The 18,767-nt window shown below is 42.5% G+C and overlaps 1 protein-coding gene across 2 annotated transcripts in view; it reads left to right on the top strand.

Moving 5' to 3' along the window:
- Positions 1-1,360: 1,360 nt before the first annotated feature.
- Positions 1,361-18,767, top strand: part of mcu (mitochondrial calcium uniporter) — a 71,295-nt gene continuing 53,888 nt past the window's right edge. Inside the window, exon 1 of one of the 2 annotated variants that reach the window (XM_042502823.2) lies at positions 1,361-1,554. In XM_042502823.2, coding sequence (XP_042358757.1) covers positions 1,438-1,554 — 117 coding nt within the window. In that variant the 5' untranslated portion in view covers positions 1,361-1,437. The remainder of the gene's footprint in view (positions 1,555-18,767) is intronic. The other variant, XM_042502822.2, reaches the window with a different exon arrangement.

Below are 18,767 nucleotides of genomic sequence, written 5' to 3'. Positions count from 1 at the left end.
AAATCACCAGAATGCAGTGTTGAGAATCATGGATGTATTAAGAGAGCTGGATACAGTATTTGAGGTGGGGCCCCGTTCATTCCTATGAGAGCTGCTCATTGGTTGCGTTAAGCAAAAAATGCTCTATTTCTGCGGAATGAAAATGCCAAGATCTTCCACATTGTGGGGTCCATAAGGCATGTGCACTGGAGACTTACAGTGGCCGAGTGCGGGTGGATGTGTCCGAGTGGGTAACTTCTGCCAGCAGAGCAGCTGACGGTTCAGTGCGTCGCTAGTGTGAATGGTGATCAAATAACTTAATGTTGTGGCTCTTTTAGACTTTCCAAATGTTATTGAACTGAATAGATGAAATCTTGATACATAAATGGATGACTCTTTTTGTGATGGTATTGAGGCTCACAAAAATATATCCACTGATGTACACGTTTCTTTTCCAATGTAAGTCAATGGGAAAAATTTCTTCCCAGGCCCCATGGCATCAGGTGATGGATCTGGACGATGTAATACTAATTTTAGGCATTGACAGGAACACAACATCCAGGTGAACGAGGTAATTTCACCTCCTCAAGTGGCGAGATGCAATGACGCATCGCAACTAATTACCCTCTGTCTTCTCTAAAGCAAAAACACAGATCCAAATACATCTGCACCGACTTTGAAAATGAGGCAGAGAAGAAACCGCTGAAAAGTTTTCAAAGACCTGTGTTCCTGCTGCTGTCTACTATTTACCTGTTCTCCTGCCTTTCTGTGACGTTGCATAGACACACCATCAAAACAACCTACACACACACACACACACATACACACGACAGCTGACAGAAAGGCAGACTCAGGCAGTGTTCACTGGTAGTGGGAATACAGCATTTAGCGATTTTACCGTGTTGGAAAAACCCACATGCATATGATAATTTGGGTGGAAAATAAGTATATGTAAAATTTGTTTAAAAGTCTGGTCCTCTTCCTGGGTTTTAGTGTAAAATTTGCTTCAAATGCCAGCACTGCTACTGGGGACTTGCAGTAGAAGCCCCCCTTACATATGTGCCCACCTCATAGTTGAAACGAGACCCACGCCCCTGGCGAAATTACTCTTTTATTTTCAAATACACCCCTGTGCTATCACAGCGTTTACCGCCACATTTGCACACACTTGTAATAAACGTATTATAGCTACATGTATGTATGATAATCACACTTTTGTTTGCTTCAATAGAGTAGCTGCTCTGTTGTTGCGACAAATGACACGCAGTCTGTGCATGTTTGTTTTGAATAAACCAGCCAGCACAAAAGTGGTTTATCTTTGCATACTGGTGCAACACTGGGCATGTGTATGAAGCCGTAGTCCAGCCCCGCAAACCCGCCCACCACCCTCCCTCTTCCCTTCGGTGCGTCTCGGTCCGCCCGCAGCAGTCTCCTTCCCGGCGAGCTTTCACTACAGAGATGGCTGCGAAAGTGTGCAGATCAGTACTCCTGTTGTCCCGGAGCAGCGGAGCGGTGGCCGGCAGCCTCCCCGCACTTGTTGTCTCTTCACAGCGACATCATCAGCACATAAGACCGGTAAGTCCCAGGACGCGCAGGGGGGAGAGAGGTGTAGGACCGGGCGGGCAGGCTGGACCGGAGAGAAAGCGGCAGTGGCGGCTGGGCTGGCTAAGGAAGTAAAGCTAACTAGCCTCAAGATTTTTCCGCTCATGTCTTTTCTTCAGATTGCGCTTCACGGAGAGGTGAGGCTCTAGATGAGTCATGATATGTAACCCAACCCGGTGTCGTGTGGTTGTTTTAATCCACAGCGGGACGGAGAGCTTTGACAGAGGCAATGCAGTTTTTTTTTTGGAGTGGTGGTTGAAGCCCATCAACACCCCACTGGCGCTGCCCCGCCGTTTACTGTAACCAGCCTTAAGACTTCGCTCTGCGTTCAAATCATACCTCTCATCTCTCGTGTCCTTCAACTTTGCTGGCATGTTTTTTGCAGTCTGTGCGGTTTTGGTATGTGAATTTGAATGCGATCCCATTTAAGGTGGTGTTTCTGCAGTAGATGATGGTTTGATCACCGGCGGAGAGGAAAGGGTGTCTTATTTTTGTGCTGTTGCAATAAGGATGTGTGCAGCTTTGAGGCTGCAGCTTAGGGAAAGGTTTGGCTGTCAGTCCATGACCGATGGTTCCCCTCATCTCTGTGTTCCTGCATGGTGTGTGAGCTGCAGCGTCTGTCTGGTGGTGCAGCAACAGAAACTCAGAATAATGAACCAGAGCTACAGAGGAAAACTACAGTTGTGCTGAGAGGGAGTGACAGAAATACTCACTGTTTATTCATGCAAACACACACACACACACACACACACACACACACACACACACACGAGACTCAGCAAGAAACATGGAAGCACACACTTAGATGATGTCAGACTCTCCAGCAGCCTGCCTGCTGTTTATCCCCTCCCCGCGGGTGTTTCCCCATTTGGATGGGAGATCCTGGGTTTTCCTGCAATCTGGTGCAGGTCCTTTTCAAGGCCACAGTGCATGAAGCCTCAAAAAAATGCTCCAGATAAGAAGAAGGTAATTGTGTTTACAAAACTGTCACCACAGTGCAATAGTTGCACATCTTGTTCCCGCCTCTGTGACCCACTCCCTCTGCTGAAACTGAGCCTTTACAGCAGCTGCCTGAGGAGGGAGGTGAGGCACAGGATGGACTTGAATACGAAAGAATGAGGAAGTCATTGCAGCCCAGGCCCTCACTGAAGCTATAGAAATACTGCTGCGATGTATATATGTTCTTGGACCACCTTCTTATTCTCACTCTATTTTCTTGTGATCACCTTTCACTCTCTTGTTTTTCCTGTCTCACTCCCCCCTTATACAAACACTGGCACACTTGCCTCAGGCCATGTGAAATTAAATGAGGCTCCCCTTCCTGTGAAACAAGCCGGCCTGGAGGTTAAGTAGCTGTCAGAGCAGACTCACTTGGTCCACACATATCCACACACTCCCCCAGTGCTGTCGCCCACTGTGAACTATTACAATAGAGCACATTTACCCCTGTGGTGAGGTTATATTCTCCCCTCTTCAGAAATGTAAGCAGCCCTTTTTAAACCACTAAATGATTTAAACGGGTGAGTTGTGTCACAGCAGAGTTGGCCCTAATAAGTTTTCATCTTCATTTCAGCCAGCACAGGTTGTAGTTTTGTTTGCCTGTCATGTGTCTTCGTCCATCGAAGCGATGCTGCCGCAGCTCCTAACACGGGCCTGTCACTGTGTGACAGCCAAGCTTCTGTATTCATTTGTGACTGCTTCACTGCAGTGTGGGAACTCTCACTCTAGACCTGTGTCTATAAAGCTGCAGTGGGACACATGCTTATGAGTTGCCATTAAGCACGTAGTGTCTGTAAGCGGGGCACCTCAAAAGACACAAATATTCTGTCTAGAGTTCAATTTCAAGCAGCGGCTCTGACTGCTGCTTCAATAACGTGGTGCAGACATGATGGGTCAACTCTCCAGGGATGCAACGCAGACTGTGGGCTCCAAGGCTCACACTTAACCTGCACCGGATTACTATTGAGTCAGCTGTCATATAAAATGCTGCTGTCTTGAAGTGTGGCAGGGGAGTTGAGTCATGCAAAAACACAGTCCTTGTAACGGATTTGTAAATCACCGGGTGAAGTTGAGTTTTCTATAGCACGAGTTAACATTTCCATATGTTGTGTCTAAAATATAGGTTTTAGTGGTGAACTACAAAAAAAGTAAAATCGCATATTCTTTAGTTATTTATTTCCATTTAAGCCGACATGTTCATTAAAGCTGAGCAGTCTGTGGCTGTAGTCTTTGAGGCCGTGGGGTCGAGGCCCGCTCCTGGCTTTTAATCCAATCAGTGTAGGAGTAAACTAATTTATCCCTGCCGCCTTTACAGGCTCAGGACTGAAGTTATCCGGATTAGTGTGATAAGAGAGTGACTGTCAGCTTGTGGCTGTTGTCTGTTTAGAAACATGATAAGATGCTTGAATGATTGATAAATCTGTCAACACAGGCAGTCTCATTAATTTAATCCCGTGATTTATAAACAAGTTCTTCTCCGAATCGATTTATGATCTCACATTTTTTAAGTTTCAGGTTATTATGAAATGCCTTACAATTACAGCCGCTGTCTTTGAAAATCATGGGTCTCAGGCTAGCTCCAATAGTGCTCATTAGATATGTATAGAGAGTTCAGAAGTCTTATGGCCTGCAGGAAAAGCTGTCCCTGAGCACGGTGGTGCAGGACCGGATGCTGCGGTAGTGTCTGCCTGACGGTGGCACTCAGAACAGTTTGTGGCTCGGGTGGTCGGGGTCTTTGATAATCCTTTTGGCTTTCTTCCCGCACCGCTGCGTGTAAAAAGGTCCTCCATGGATGGCAGCTCTGTCCTCATGATGTGTTGAGCAGTTTCCATGTGACTGAAAGTAAACAGGCGTATTGTATGGAGGACCAAAGACTCTGACGTGATGTGATGAATGGACTGTCATATTTGCTGTCATTTATGGGGGTCAAGATTAATGAACAATTTCATTCTTCACTTTCGATTGTGATGATTGACAGGTGTATGGCCCTCTGCTCTCCTACAGTGAAAGTAATTGATGGCATTTTAGTGCTAAAGCTAGACTGTCTGTTTATGATATTAGAGGTCTATGATGACAACCTGCATGTCTGTTCTCAGATCTTATAATATAGTGTCTGGTCTGTCTGCTGGAGAGGAACCGTAATAATCTTTGATCAGCAGCAGCTGCACTGTTCCATCTTTTCATTGATATTGGATTACTATCTGTACACATAGGCAGTTCTAATGGGCATGAAGTGCAATTTAGCGAGTTTTCTTTAGTGGGTGAGAAAATTGATCGGAGTTTTCCTGTGGGGTTTCATAGACTGTTGTGAGGCTATATGAGACAAAGTGATACGATAGAATTTCAGTCAGTCTTGGTATTGTAACAAAAATCATAGATTTGTTAATTGGATATTCCATTCCCATATACCATGTCATGTTCCTGCTACTGGTTTTTACATGCCAACATTTTCCACATTTAGCGGATTAAAGAGTCCTTGGGAAAGATCAGATCGGAAGCAATTTGGGATTGCAATTTGGTTCAGCCGTGTAAAATAGTCTGCCTCGGCCACCAGTGTATGAATTTATGTGTGAATGGGTGAATGTGACAAGTAATGCGAAAGTGGCTTGAGTGGTCGAACAACTAGAAAAGGGTTATACAAGTGCAAGTCAATTTACAAACAATGAAATCAGTGAATCTATCTCAAGTTGTTTAGACAAAGAAAAAAATACTGGATTTTCAGGGAAGGGTCACATAAAAGGGACTGCTATAAAGTAGCAGCATATGATGCTATACAATAGACATGGGCGATATCACGGTATTATGGTATACCATGGTATTTAGACATTCTGAAGGTGTGTTTTTTAATATCATCGTAAATACAAGCACTCTTCTTTCTATTAAAATCATTGTAAGTAGTGCACAGCACGCACCACCAGAGCTCAGTCTCAGGTCTCAACTGGTGAAACAGCCAGCTGAGCTGAAAGACACTGTGGTACCTGGTGTTGGAGGGATAAGTTACAGGGGTGTTAACAGCTGGTAGGTAGCAACAACAGAGAGAGACCAAGGGGAATGACAATGCTTTTTTTTTAACCCCTAACTTGATGAATTAAGGAATTATTTTGACCAAACCGGAGCTGGTGATTGTTGAAAAAGTTGATTACTAACTAGATTACCAGCAAGAGTAACCAAGAAGGTTTGGGTGAGTTTTATTTTGTGTCCTTTGAGTTTGAATGAAATGTGTCTTATGATGATTTAATGAGGCATTTAAGGCTCATCAGACCTCTGACCAAGAAAAAGCAGAATTCAATTCAGGTGTACAGGGTGACTAAACTAACCCTAACCCTACCATCATATGGTAAAAGTGGGCTAGAGAGCAATGAACAGGAAATAGAGGAGAGACAACCAATCTTATATTGCCAGACAGGGCATGTTAGCTCACTCTGCTTCAGTGGCAACCTATCTTTGTTAGACCAATGTCCAGATACAGAGTGACAGCATTTCCCTTGATGCATTTGCCCTTGTGGAGGACTTCAGTGTGCCCGGTAAAATATCAAATTTGTGAAAAGCTGTGACCCCTGTGTGTGTGTGTGCTGGGGAACAGTTCCCCTCAAATGAGGCCATGTTGCTACATCATAATATCCTTTGTTTTGTTAGTAAAGCAGTTTGTCCTTAGTACTGCTGTTTACTCTTATGCCTACTCTAACTTATCATCCGTGTGTGGGTAGGCAAAGGAGGATAGTAAAGGGGTTAAAGGTGGATAGTAAACATGCAGCAGTTAATCATTTGATCACCAAATGAGCAACACAAGATACTGATAGATAAAACATTGAAAGATATTATAAGGAGTGTACACTGAATAATATAATATCAGTCTGATGTTGTGTAATCCACCATTCTTGTTATTTCTAATCCCCAAAAAAACAAACAGTGGAGAGTTGTGAGGAAACAGAAGCTTGGAAAATATGCTGCAGTGACAGAAAAGGTTCCCCAGATAATAGAATATTATCTGGAAACATTAACATTTATTATCTAGTTGAAACAAAACTCCTCTCTTTTAGGTAAACTAAAAGTCCTGTAACAACTTGGCTGTGACGTTAAAAGGGATAGTACAGTTTTTTAAAACTGGGGTTGTATGGTGTACATATCCATAGTCAGTGTGTTACAAACAGTAGATTTCAGTCGGCAGACCCCTAGTGTGGAGAGTCTGACATGAAAAGTAAGCAACGTACTGCTGTGGAGGGGTCAGCAACAAAACATATTCTCATGGCGATGTAGAGAAAACGTGATGCATTGTCTTGACATCAAACAAAATGACAAGTATGCATTGTCATCTTAGTACAGTGATGAAATGCTGATGGCTTTAGTGGCTGCGTGTCTGACAGAACTCCTGTCAGCTCAAGTGGCGATCACCCTGGCGAGCAGCAGCCAGAGTAATTTCCAATGTCAGCTTTGGTCTGAGAGTTGTATGGCTGACCTGGCAGGCGTTCTGCACTGAAACTGAGAGAGCTGCATTTGTTCTTCTGACAGTTTTAACAGTTTTCATCATCTGTCTTACTGTTTCCAATACAATTAGGTTGCCAGGTCTTTGAGATCGTAGAGCTAAAAGCTGGGCTCCATCAGCATATGGTGTTAGTTCTTAGTGAAAAAACAGTACAAATATCAGGCAACTGTCTTGATATTTCAAAATGATAAACCATATACAACAGTGGTACTCAAGTGGCCCCTAATAGTGGACCAGGTGGCCCCCCAATTATATTCTAATTCACAATAAAGATATAGTGTTTCACAATGGGAACTGTTTTTGTACTTTTAGTATACATAAGGTGCCAGATTGCATAAAATGGCATTAAAATAGAGCTTGTCTATTAAAAAGAGCCAGTCGAGGATCCCTGCACCACCTGCTGAAAGAGGTTTAAGCTAAGCCTGGAATGTCCGTAAAATCCTAGAAATGTGTTAAAGCCTAGAAATCTTAGAAATGTCCCAAAATCCTAAAAATGTCCTAAAATCCTGAAAATGTCCTAAAATTCTAGAAACGTTCTAAAATCCTAGAAATGTCCTAATATCTGAGAAATGTTCTAAAATCAGAGAAATGTCTTAAAATCTAAGCAATGTCCTGAAATTGGAGAAATGTCCTAAAATCCTAGACATATGTATGGGGCGGATGTGTCCTGGTCTCCTGTCATTTTGCAAAGTGACCACCAAGCAAAGCATGTTGAGTATCCCTGCGATACATCATCTCATGCAAAACAGCTTCTGCTGCAGGTATTTTTACACATGCCCCATAAACAGCTGTGACTTTTGTAACTATGACTGCATCTTTTCAGCTGATTCATAGGCATAGGGAGAAAAATGCTTTGCTGCTTCTCTCTGCTAGATCTCCAGACATATGCTAGTGCGTGTCCTGTTTCCCCGGTGCCTTCTTTTTCTAATTTCCCTGTGCTCTCCAAGTCCATCACAGTACAGCACCTGCTCAGCACTGTAACCTTTCTCATGCTCACCAGCTGTTTGCCCTGGAGTCAAAAAGAACTGTCCTGGAAGGTTAAAAGGTTTACTATTTTATATTTGTATTTAGCTGCTGCAGCCCCAGCTGTCTGGTTGTTTGTATATATATGTATATGTTCATTTAATACTTCTGCTCCTTACTGGACTTAAGGGCCACACATGTAATCTCCTGCTCATTATAGATGCTGCAGCACTGTAATGGATGAGACTATTGTGATGGACAAAGTCCTCATTAGTACTCTGGTAGGGATTTCACCCTTGAAGTGGTAAATGACTGGTGCACTTCTGCTGTTGGCGTGGACTAATTAGCTGCATCCCATGTTTCTGTGTGGCCCAGCGTGTCTCCACTCAAGTCTGAAAAGGACATTAAACTAGGCCAACGTGTGTAATGTGATGATGGATGGAGGCGACGCTTGGTTACTCCCTCTCATCTCTGGGACGTCGCGCTGGTGGCGTCCTCTGCCAGGAGGGCAGGTGAGGCTGCTGCTAGCACCTGAAGGTCACCGGCAGCACAGCCTTTCATGCCATTAGATGTGAGATCGGGCTCATTATTGTGACATCCAAACTAATGTGTGGCAATGCTGGGGTCCAAATGAGCGGTGTAAATTAGACTGGGCAGATTTGGCTTGTATGAAGGTCAGCTGTGGCCAGATCCGTCAAAGAACGTGCGACAGTTATGGGAAGGCAGATTGAGCTGTTCTGTAGTCATTTTATGTGGGTCACTGGGTCTGGACCGGTTTGTCTCCACCACACCTAGACGAGCACTGCAACTATTAAGTATTGCAGTACTAATGACTGCATTTCTGCTGCCAGAACAATTTCATATAATGAGGTCATCTGAAGTCTGCAGTTTATACTATGTACTACTTTGTTTTGTTGTGGCCTTAAAAAGCATGTTTTATTCATTTGTTACATTTTGATTTACATAAAACCATGGCAAACTAAAAATTACACCAGAGCAACAAAACTATAATGGAGGAACAATACGAGGGGCAGAGAGTCGGTTATATCTTTAGGCCAGAAAACAATAAAAACAGGACGACCTTGAATGCAAATGACTATTATGTGAGTATGTTAATATCTTACCTGAGTGTACTCATGCATGGTTGTCTACCTTTCTTTTCTTGAGGGTTTCCCTCTCGGGTCACATCAAGATAATCTCATTGTTCATTTCATAAAGAAAGGGGGACAAGATGCAATTGCTTCCTGTCCGGAACTGATCCCACCTTGTTTTCTTTGCAGAGTTCAATTTGACAGAACATCGCCCTGCAAAATATCAAGACTCTCCAATATGCAGCTAATTAGCCGGGGTTGACCTGTCCTTCAGGAGGTATTGATTGTTTGTACCCTTGTTTGTAGTTCTTGGTGAATTAATACAAGCAGCAGAGGAGGACGGATGCTGGCTGAGTGCAGAACATTGACTGCAGAGGTGACAATTAAGATTTGATAAAATAGGGGAGTCTTTTTAAACGTGAAGGCCAACTCCATTGACGGTTGTGTCCATCTCCTTATTGCTTGCTAATAATATTTCTTGTCCCCAACTGCTTTTTCCCCAGAGTGTACAAGTAAATGTTATCTCGCTAATTCAGGTTTACCCGCACCTTAATGCTGTGTTCACACTATGATTACAGACCAGCAATGTGGCCATGTTCATTATTGTTGAGTCTCTGTTGCTCAAGCTCTAGTTAAGGTAGTCATGTTGTTGTGGGTTTGTGTGTCTCTGCTACCTGCAACAAAGCACTTCGATTGAACGTCATCTAAAGTATGTAATCTGTCAAAAAAAATCTATGCGTGTGATCACTGTCTGAGCCCCATTTTCACATCGAATTTCGTTGACCTGTTGCATGCCCATGTGCGACACAGTGCACTGAAAACTAGCAGTGTGTCAGCTAACGTAGATAAATAATTTATCCTGCACTCACGTGGTGTCAGAATAATTGGGAAAATAAGTTCCTCAATAGGAAAATTCACATTGATGAGCAGTCAACACCCTCTCAAGTCGAACAACAGTTACATTATGCAGGAACATGTTGGGCGAAACTAAATGTTTGTTTGATGTTAAAAAATATTTTATCAATTCACATACTAATATATAGTACTAGGTTCTAAGTGTTATTGTCCATGTAGAGTGACCTAGATAAGTTAGAAAGGGTATTTATTAGTATTAACCCTAATAACAAATCAGGTAAACAGATATTTTAGTGATTTTAGGAAATGTAGGCTACTGTGACAAAATTGTTTCACCATACAGGGATGACACAACATGAATCTTGATTGGACATTTAACACTCTGAGCAATAACAGACAGTGCATCTTCTTTGTTGCAATGTTGTTTCCACATTACGACTTAAAAACTTATGAACACATCAAAGTTGGAAGAAAAACTACCCAACTCAGGAAATGGGACCATTTGAGGAGCACTACAGTACCACAGCTAGAAATAAATACTTGATGCGTTATTATGTTATTGGAGCACTGAAAAAAGTTGAGGTCAGCTCAGATTAAATGTGTAGCGCATCATAACATGATGCAGGAACAAGTGATGGGTGCAGTTTATAGATTCATGTCACCGACCTACATCAAATATGGTGTGTAGCCTGTTGCTGTGTTGCTGTGTTGCTCTTTGTGTGAACACAGAGTTACTTAAGGTAAGACCGCCCCTCCCATTGAAACCCCTCTGAGATGCAGATATCCATATTTGGGGAAAGCACATTTCACATAAAGATATACAAATGAAAGTAAAAGCCATAATCAGATTATTGTGTGTCAGGCTCCTTGTATCAGCCTTGTGATAGAGCTGCATTCTCTGAACCCACTCTGCTCCCACTTATCTACATTGTGCCACTTTATTGAATTGAACAATACGGTATATGGAATCTGACAGATCCATAAATTACAATTGTGCCGTTTAAAGCAGAAAAACAATCATATCATGGCAGGGCAGCAAGAGGAGAATCATCACTGTGGGCAGGAGAGAAGAAACCAGCTCAGCTGTCAACAGTAAGGCAACTCTTAATTGGAATTGGTACCATTATGTATGAATGAGTCCTGTTGAGTCCTGATGGCCGATGGCAATGGCTGGGAAGTTTTTCAGAGGAATGTTGAGATTCGGTTGTGAGTGTTCCCTCGGCCTCATCTCACCTTCTTCTCTAAAGAGGAAGTAGCTGAAAACGGCTGCTGCTTATTACAGCTTCCCCATCTCACCGCCAGCACAACTGAAAGGATTATTGCAAATGTCCAACTACAAACACAGTGTGCTTTGAAGACCATCACCCTGTTTAAATTAGTAGGTATAAATGCTAAATCAAGTGTTTAACTTTTTTTCTCTTGGTTGAACTGCTGCTGCCGATTTCAGATTAGCTGTAAATATCAGCACCCTCGAAAGTATAATGAGTGCCATTTTTAGAAGAACACATCTAAATGAGAACTATCATATATGATGGTGAGACAGAAGCATGCAAGATCCCTGACAACTGATTTGAGCATAATTGCTTTGTAAATTATTTATGCATGCATATAAGTCACTTAGAAACTCTGCTGGAGGAATAAGTAATACATTACAGGCATTTGGGGACATAATTGTGCTCCATTAGGTTACAGTTTGACCAAAATAGAATACAACACTATTGCAGGCAAACCTTAAAAGCCAAATAAAATGCGCAAATTACTCAGTAGTTCACTTTCAAAGGGGACCCCTGCAAACTTAAACAAGGCTAATGGCACTCTAATCGCTTGGATGCGCCCTCCCCACACACACAAGCTCATAAGCAGTCCTTTTGTTCCTGCTGGATCGATTTACCGAGTTAATGGCAGGGGGGGCTTGACATTTTCAAGTTCGTTACACCTTTTTTTTGCCTGCTGATTTGAGAGTACAGGCCAGTGTCTCCTCTGATAATGCCGGTTGATCTCCGGGGAGTGATGAGGCTCCTCGACTGGAAAGAAGTCTGCATGCTTTTCAGAGTTTATCTACATAGTGAAACATACGGGTGTTAGGTTACTAGTGAAATGAGGGCTTTGCTGGTCATGGTTAAACAGGATGTATGGACGACTGTGACATCATCCTTGTGTCGAGGTCATTGTGGCTAGTGGGAGTGTGTGTCGGTTCGAGAAGAATTCTCTCTCCATGGCGGCTTAGTGAGGCAGGGTGCCAAGCAGACTGCTGTTTTTTGTTTCTTTTTAGCATCGGTTCACTTTGCTACTCTGGGTGGTTGGCAGGCATTCGTTACAGCCGTCATTTAAAGGCTTGTGTAAACTTGCATATATATGACAACTCCACGCTTTGTGCCGAGAGCAAATCAAAGAAGCGTGCAGCTTTGACATGTCTCCCTAAAGGGTAGAGGGGTATTTTAGTGGATATTGAATTTGTCATCACTTGTCCTCCTGATCAAAGCAAATCCAAAAGATGTAGAATCACTAAAAAAAGTATGTTTGTTGATACAAATATGGTAGCATAATAGTGTTTTTTCCTCTCCACAACTTCTAGAAATGCGGTTTAAAATTGCGCTGAATTTTTTGACCATTAATGGCACTAAAGAACAGTGTTTTTCTCAGTGGGCCCGATTTTGGTAGTATTTTGTGCAGGATGCACATGAAAAACATTCTTTGCTATAGTTTCATGTCATTTAACATTCAAGAGTAGGTGGCAGTAATGCTACAAGAGATGTAGTATTACACCATTGAAGACAGGGAAGAAGATTGCAGCTAACAAACGGGGGTAAAATACTGATGTTGGGTTTTTAAAAAAAAAAAGGCTATACAAATATTTAATCATGAGGGAAATGCATATGCTTGAATATAATTAAGAAATCATTACAAGAAATGGGATTTTCCTTTTCCAGTAATTCTGAACAATCAATACTGTTCACAGGTACACAATGCCCATGAACCACAGGGAAATGCTACATGCCGGTTGTTTGTTTTAATAAAAGTCAGGTTATTACTTGGTGGTGTTGATGTTAAAATGACAATCACATATATAACTATGGTTATAGGAATCATGGCTGAACATCAGATGCAACATTAAGGAGTGGCAAACATGGCTCCTTACTCTGCAAACCCATGCTGCATACCCTTAACAATTACAATTTAGCCCTCAAACAGTTGGAGGGGTCCTTCAAAACTGAAACAGTTGGATATCTCACAGGGCACACACAGACAAGTGGTTGCTTGGCAGCTGCTAAGAGACAACATGTGGTCTGAAAGGTCATGACAGGAAATGAAATTTCTGCCCGTCTAATACCAGTATTCTTACGACTCATAATTCTGAAGCACCAATAGTCTGAAAAATGTCCCACTGGACAAACATTTGTTTAATGCACACTCTGAAGGGTAGTTTCTCAAAAAATAGGCTATACCCTCTCCCAAATGAAGCACGTGGCTAATTGTTATGCAGAACAAAGGCATTGGACCTTTCTACTTAAGCGAAGGCATGACTCATCCTACTCTGCCTCTGATTGGCTCACCCTGATATTATTACCCTAATTCCAACTAATCTCGCTCATTATGACTGAAACTAACAAACCCAACCAACAAAGGAAAGAGTGTTGGCCGGTCAGAGGCAGAGTAAGGCAGGGTATGCCTTCACCATAGTAGCAAGGTCTTATGACGTCATTCTGTAATAATTAGACTTGGGCCCTTCAGAGCACGTGTTTGTGGGATACCAGGCTCTCGGTCCGATGGCACATTTTTCAGACTTTAAGGGTTTTGGAATTATGGGCTGTCAGAACAATAGGCAGTCCCCCACCTGCCACCCACAAACAACATAGTACACTGGACTGAAATAGGCTCTGCTATGTTTTCCCCAAGAGCTTTGAGGCCCCTTTATGCTGACTTAAAACTTTTTTTTTTTTGTTGTGTTGTCCTTCTTCAATTTTCCATCACCACTCTGCTCTCTGCCTGAAACAAGCTGTCTGTGTTTTCTGAATGATGCTTGTAACAATCTCATTACACAACCAGAAGTCAAGAACTGAGATTGATCAGACTCTGAGCACATCCAGGGAGTCAATGAGCCCCACAAAGCAAGACTCTCTGTTCGGCCTGGCGCCCAGTTTGTTTGCACTGTAATTACCCAGGTTGTAGCAGTGCCATGGTAGACACAAGCACACACAGGGGATTCACCATGGAGAAAACAAACAAAGATGCATACCGCGGCCAAACAATGGACTCTAAGCGCTCAAGTCCAATTGTTTTGTTTGTAATGATTAGCTGGACTTGAGAGGACAGCCGAGCCCAACTACCTCAGGTCATGACAAACCTGACCATAACCCAAGCTTTTGATTTTTAGCATGCATGCACAGTGTTTTGCCACTCCACCAGGTGGATTTTCTAATAGCTTTCCTGATGATAGGAACCGTTCTTCCTCTGACTACTTAACTGCTAGTTTTCAATGAATCAGGGGTCTGAGCTGTAAGCCTCGTCTCTTTTAATTAACTCCTATATCAGCGCAAGTGGATCAATATCTGGAGACACACGTGGAATAGGCATGCCTGTTCTAGAGAGCTCAGCTGAGGCTGTATGGAAGAGGTGGGGAGAGGTCAGATATATGCGATAGGGTGGTGATGGTGGTGGGGGTTAAGGCTGTCTTTGCTGCCTCAGCACTTTGGAGCCTCGTTTACACCAACCAGTCATTTTAATAGTACTCTATATATCTGTGTGGATTGGAGGTTTTGACTAGATAATCCTATTAGAAGTAGAACTTGGCAATATATCCATATTATATTGACATCGTTTTTGGTGTAGTGGTAGTTGATGAGGTGGGTGTACTACTAGGTAAATGGATACATTAACAAGAAAGAAGTGGGTATATTCGTCTGTATATTGCAATGACTTTTTGGCTAATAAGATAAACTAGATAAAGAGGTGGGTATACCCTTCACTACACAACTAGACATTTTGATATGAAAAAAACAAAACAAAACTGCAGTATTTGATTTTCTCCATATTGCTCACGCCTAATAAGAAGAGTATTATACTGCAAATGATGATATTGCAGTTTTGACTATTTCGGAGGCAGGACAGTATTTAAGGATAGTATTACTGTTGACTGACTGTACTGCAGTATATTTGATTTATTTTTTCATTCACATACACTGTGTGCTATGTATTCTGAGATAATTTTTGGTAATCATACAAAAAAACCTTTACATACTGATCGCAAAATGATGTTTAGTGTTGTCCATTTTCCGTGTCTACTATGCTTTCCATATCCAAATACTACAATATGTACAGTTACTTACTGCCAACTGCTATTGAACAAACCCAATGAATTTTATTGAAAACAGACAAGTGACAACAATTCTCCAACTCCCCAACAGATTCAGCACGGGGCAATGTGGATAAAATCTATCACCGTATGAGTAATTACATACTGTCATAAATTCCAATGAAGTTGAAAAACCTACCTGAAAAAATAGTCCTCAGTATAATATTGGCATAAAGCATTAACCACAAAAACTTTGTGCAATCAGGGATACTGTATTAAAGGGATTGCCTCCTTGTTATGAACTGTATATTTGTATCTACATTACAACTATAAAGCTGAAAAATGTATGATATCTTCCTGTCATTTCCCCCAGCTCTACAATGGGCCAATAAATCATGTCCTATTCTAAAACACTGCGTCCTGCGTTATAAAGTGCTGTTCTGCCTTGTTGTACGTGAAAGTCAGCGAGGACTTGGAGGGGACGATGTGTGAAAGATGCAATCTTGTCTCTGCACAAAGGCACCTCCGGGAAGCAGGGCAGTAAGTAAATTGCTTATGTAAATAGCTCTGCTGCCGTAATCGTTTGTTGATGAGGTCTCCTGACGAGGCGCGGAAGATTTTGAAATTCTTTTGTTCTTTGGATTAAAAGAGCATTTAACTCTTGACTCACAGCGGCATCAGGGCATCAAGTTAAGAAGGGATATCCAGTTATAATACCCACAGCAGCATTATAGACATGGTGGTGTTTGATTAAAATTATGGCGACTCACAGTCTTGTTAGCGGTCATTGAGAGTGAGTGTTTTTGTTAATGAAAGCTGACAGCCATAATTGTTGTTCTCGGTCATTGAGTTAATGCCATGCTGTTTGTAGGAGCTCATCTTTATGGTGCAATTGCAGCGTGGTATTCATAAGCATGACATTCATGTAGGCTAATGCTAATTAGCACTATCTGCATGACTGCGGAGGACTTTTCCCTTGAGCTCTGACAGCGTTTTCAGACTGGGACTGTTTCTTTAACGGCACTGAGATGGAGGTCTTTTTGTTTCACACTTAATAGGCTGAAGCTGCTGCAGGTGTGTTGTAGCTCTGCCAGTCCAGCTCTTTGTTGTATGATAGACCTGTGAGGGAACTGAGGAATATTGTCTTTGTTTATCCATTTTTTTTGTGCATGCACACACTTCTCTGACACTCTTTTCACGACGGAGATTGAGGAAGAAGCCGTTGACCTCGAAAAGCGCCTGTGGTTTTCTCATCCTCATTCTGCACACGGAGGTCAAAAAGCAATGGACCACAGAGTCCCACGGCCTTTTGCCAGAGAGGGTTAGCGATGACCCTGCTGCCTGCTGTCTTCACGCTGCTGTCTGGCATGGATGTGTGTGCGTACCCTGCAGGCCTTGCATCAGCTTGAAAGGCACACAAGCTTCTCCCCAACTTCAAACACATAAAACCTGCCTTTTTTTGTGAGGCCGGGGATTGTTAGTCAGCTGTTTGTGTGAATGCTTGTTCAAAGCCTTTGGTTTGAAATGAAGCTGCGACTGAAAAAGACGAGAGGCATGGAGAGGTGGAGATACTAGATATTTCCTTTCTACTATATTGTTACTCATCCTTTGCCAGCTAGCTAGTGCCCCACCGTTCTATAAATAGGATTGAGGAGATGGTGGAGAGGAGACTTTGGTGGAGAATGCATTTCCATGGAGACGGTCGTCATTGGGCCTTGGCTGTATGATCAGAGAAACATTGTGGAGGACAGGATTCTGGGCTAGTTTAGTTAAAATTATGTATTTACATTCTGTGAAGTTGTCAGAGCAGTGTTGCTATAGCAGTCTGGGAAAGCCAACAAGTTTGTTCCATCCTGCTGGTTGCAGATGTCTGAGTCGACTCCAAATACTGCAGCAGCAGCTTCCCCATTTTCCCCGGAAACAACATGTCATGGGCTCCTGCAAAACTGTTGTGATTGTAGGGCTGTATTCAACCAAAGGAAATCGTCATTAACTTAAATTCTACCTACTCTTCAACCAATTGTTTGGCAAAAAGGGGGGAAAAAATCTGCACATTATCGCTTGGGTAACTAAATCGCCACAATGCACTGAGTGCACTCTACTGTCCACTGAAGTTTTTTTTTCCTGTCACAGGGCTTGAGATAAACACTTCTCCAGGGCAATATATTGTGTTCAGACAAGTGGTATGCCTCAAATGAAAAATAGATGTAAACGCCGATGTAGTATTATCAGAAAATAAACTCTGAGCTCTCTTTCCACCTGAGCTGTGCGCTCGAGTCCATCTCCAAGCGTTGAACAAAAATCTGACACACTGGGGTTGACGATGCCATTACACATTAGCGTTAACTAACGTTGAATATCTCTGTAATGTTGCATGAGAGAGACAGAATTAGTCTTTATAGCCCAGAAGCTAATGTTAGCCATCTTGCCACTCCAACAAGGGCTCCAATATGATTGTATCCCTTTCAGAAGCTTTAGTGTCTTTTTGGGGACTTTGTGAAATAAATCCTTAAGAACAAATCTGACACTGAATGTCCTCTGTAATTTTTTTTTTTTTTTTTTTTGCTGTTTTCTGATTAAAAATGAGAGTTGAAAACCGTTCAACTTCTGGTCAAATGCTTGTCACTGTTACCAGCTGTCCAATCACAGTGGAGGAGGAGCGGGACAAGTAACACAAACCGTCCATCACAGAGGACAAATACAAGTGCTGAAGAACAACTGCTGTTTTCCGCTGGGAAAAGAGACACTCTGGTGGAGACATGGCCTTAATAAGGTCACGCCAGCGATTGTCCGAACGCCAATGAAATCATATCACTCAACCATCCAAAAGTTTACAGCCCTGTGAGTTTGTAAAGTTGACATCACTCTGCCTTGTTTATTACAGCACACATGCACAGACAGTCAGACTCACAAATGCAGATTGAAATCTTATTTTCATAGATCACGGTCTGAGAGTTGGACCATCTCGAGCTCTTTTATTGCATTAGAATCTCATGACCCACTGGCAGCCAGTGTGAATCACGTGAGTCACTATTACTGTGCTCCATGAGGTTGCTCTTGAGGTATGTCAAAGTGGCCACATGTCCAGCACATGGCAGCTATATTAAATTGTTTGAATGTTTTTGCTTTAGTTGTTTCCATGTTTTACTGATATGGGTAACAGAGTGTAACCGTTGTCTCTGGAGTATTGATCTGGGTGGGGTTTTCCGTCCTTCTTGTGGTATTGGAGTGAAAAAATAGTGCTGTTTCCACTGTGAATATGGAACAACTCAGCCGATACACATCTCTCTGACCCAGTTATTTGTGTCTCTTCTGTGCTGTTTTGCCTGCTGTGTAGCCCATCTGCAGCAGAGCCCTGTAACTTCCCTGTTAGGTGCAGAGAGAAGACAATTATCTGCTTGTCAGAGAAAGGTTACCGACTTATTCCTCCATACAGCCGCTGCATCAAAATCAAATACTTGTCATTCAGCCAAACAGTAACCAGGTATCAGCCTGGTTGTTG

The sequence above is a fragment of the Plectropomus leopardus genome, chromosome 13, assembly GCF_026936395.1.
Source record: "Plectropomus leopardus strain MGB_pleo_1.0 chromosome 13, ASM2693639v1, whole genome shotgun sequence".
In the NCBI taxonomy this organism is placed as follows: domain Eukaryota; kingdom Metazoa; phylum Chordata; class Actinopteri; order Perciformes; family Serranidae; genus Plectropomus; species Plectropomus leopardus.
This window is presented reverse-complemented; position numbering and strand designations above follow the sequence as displayed.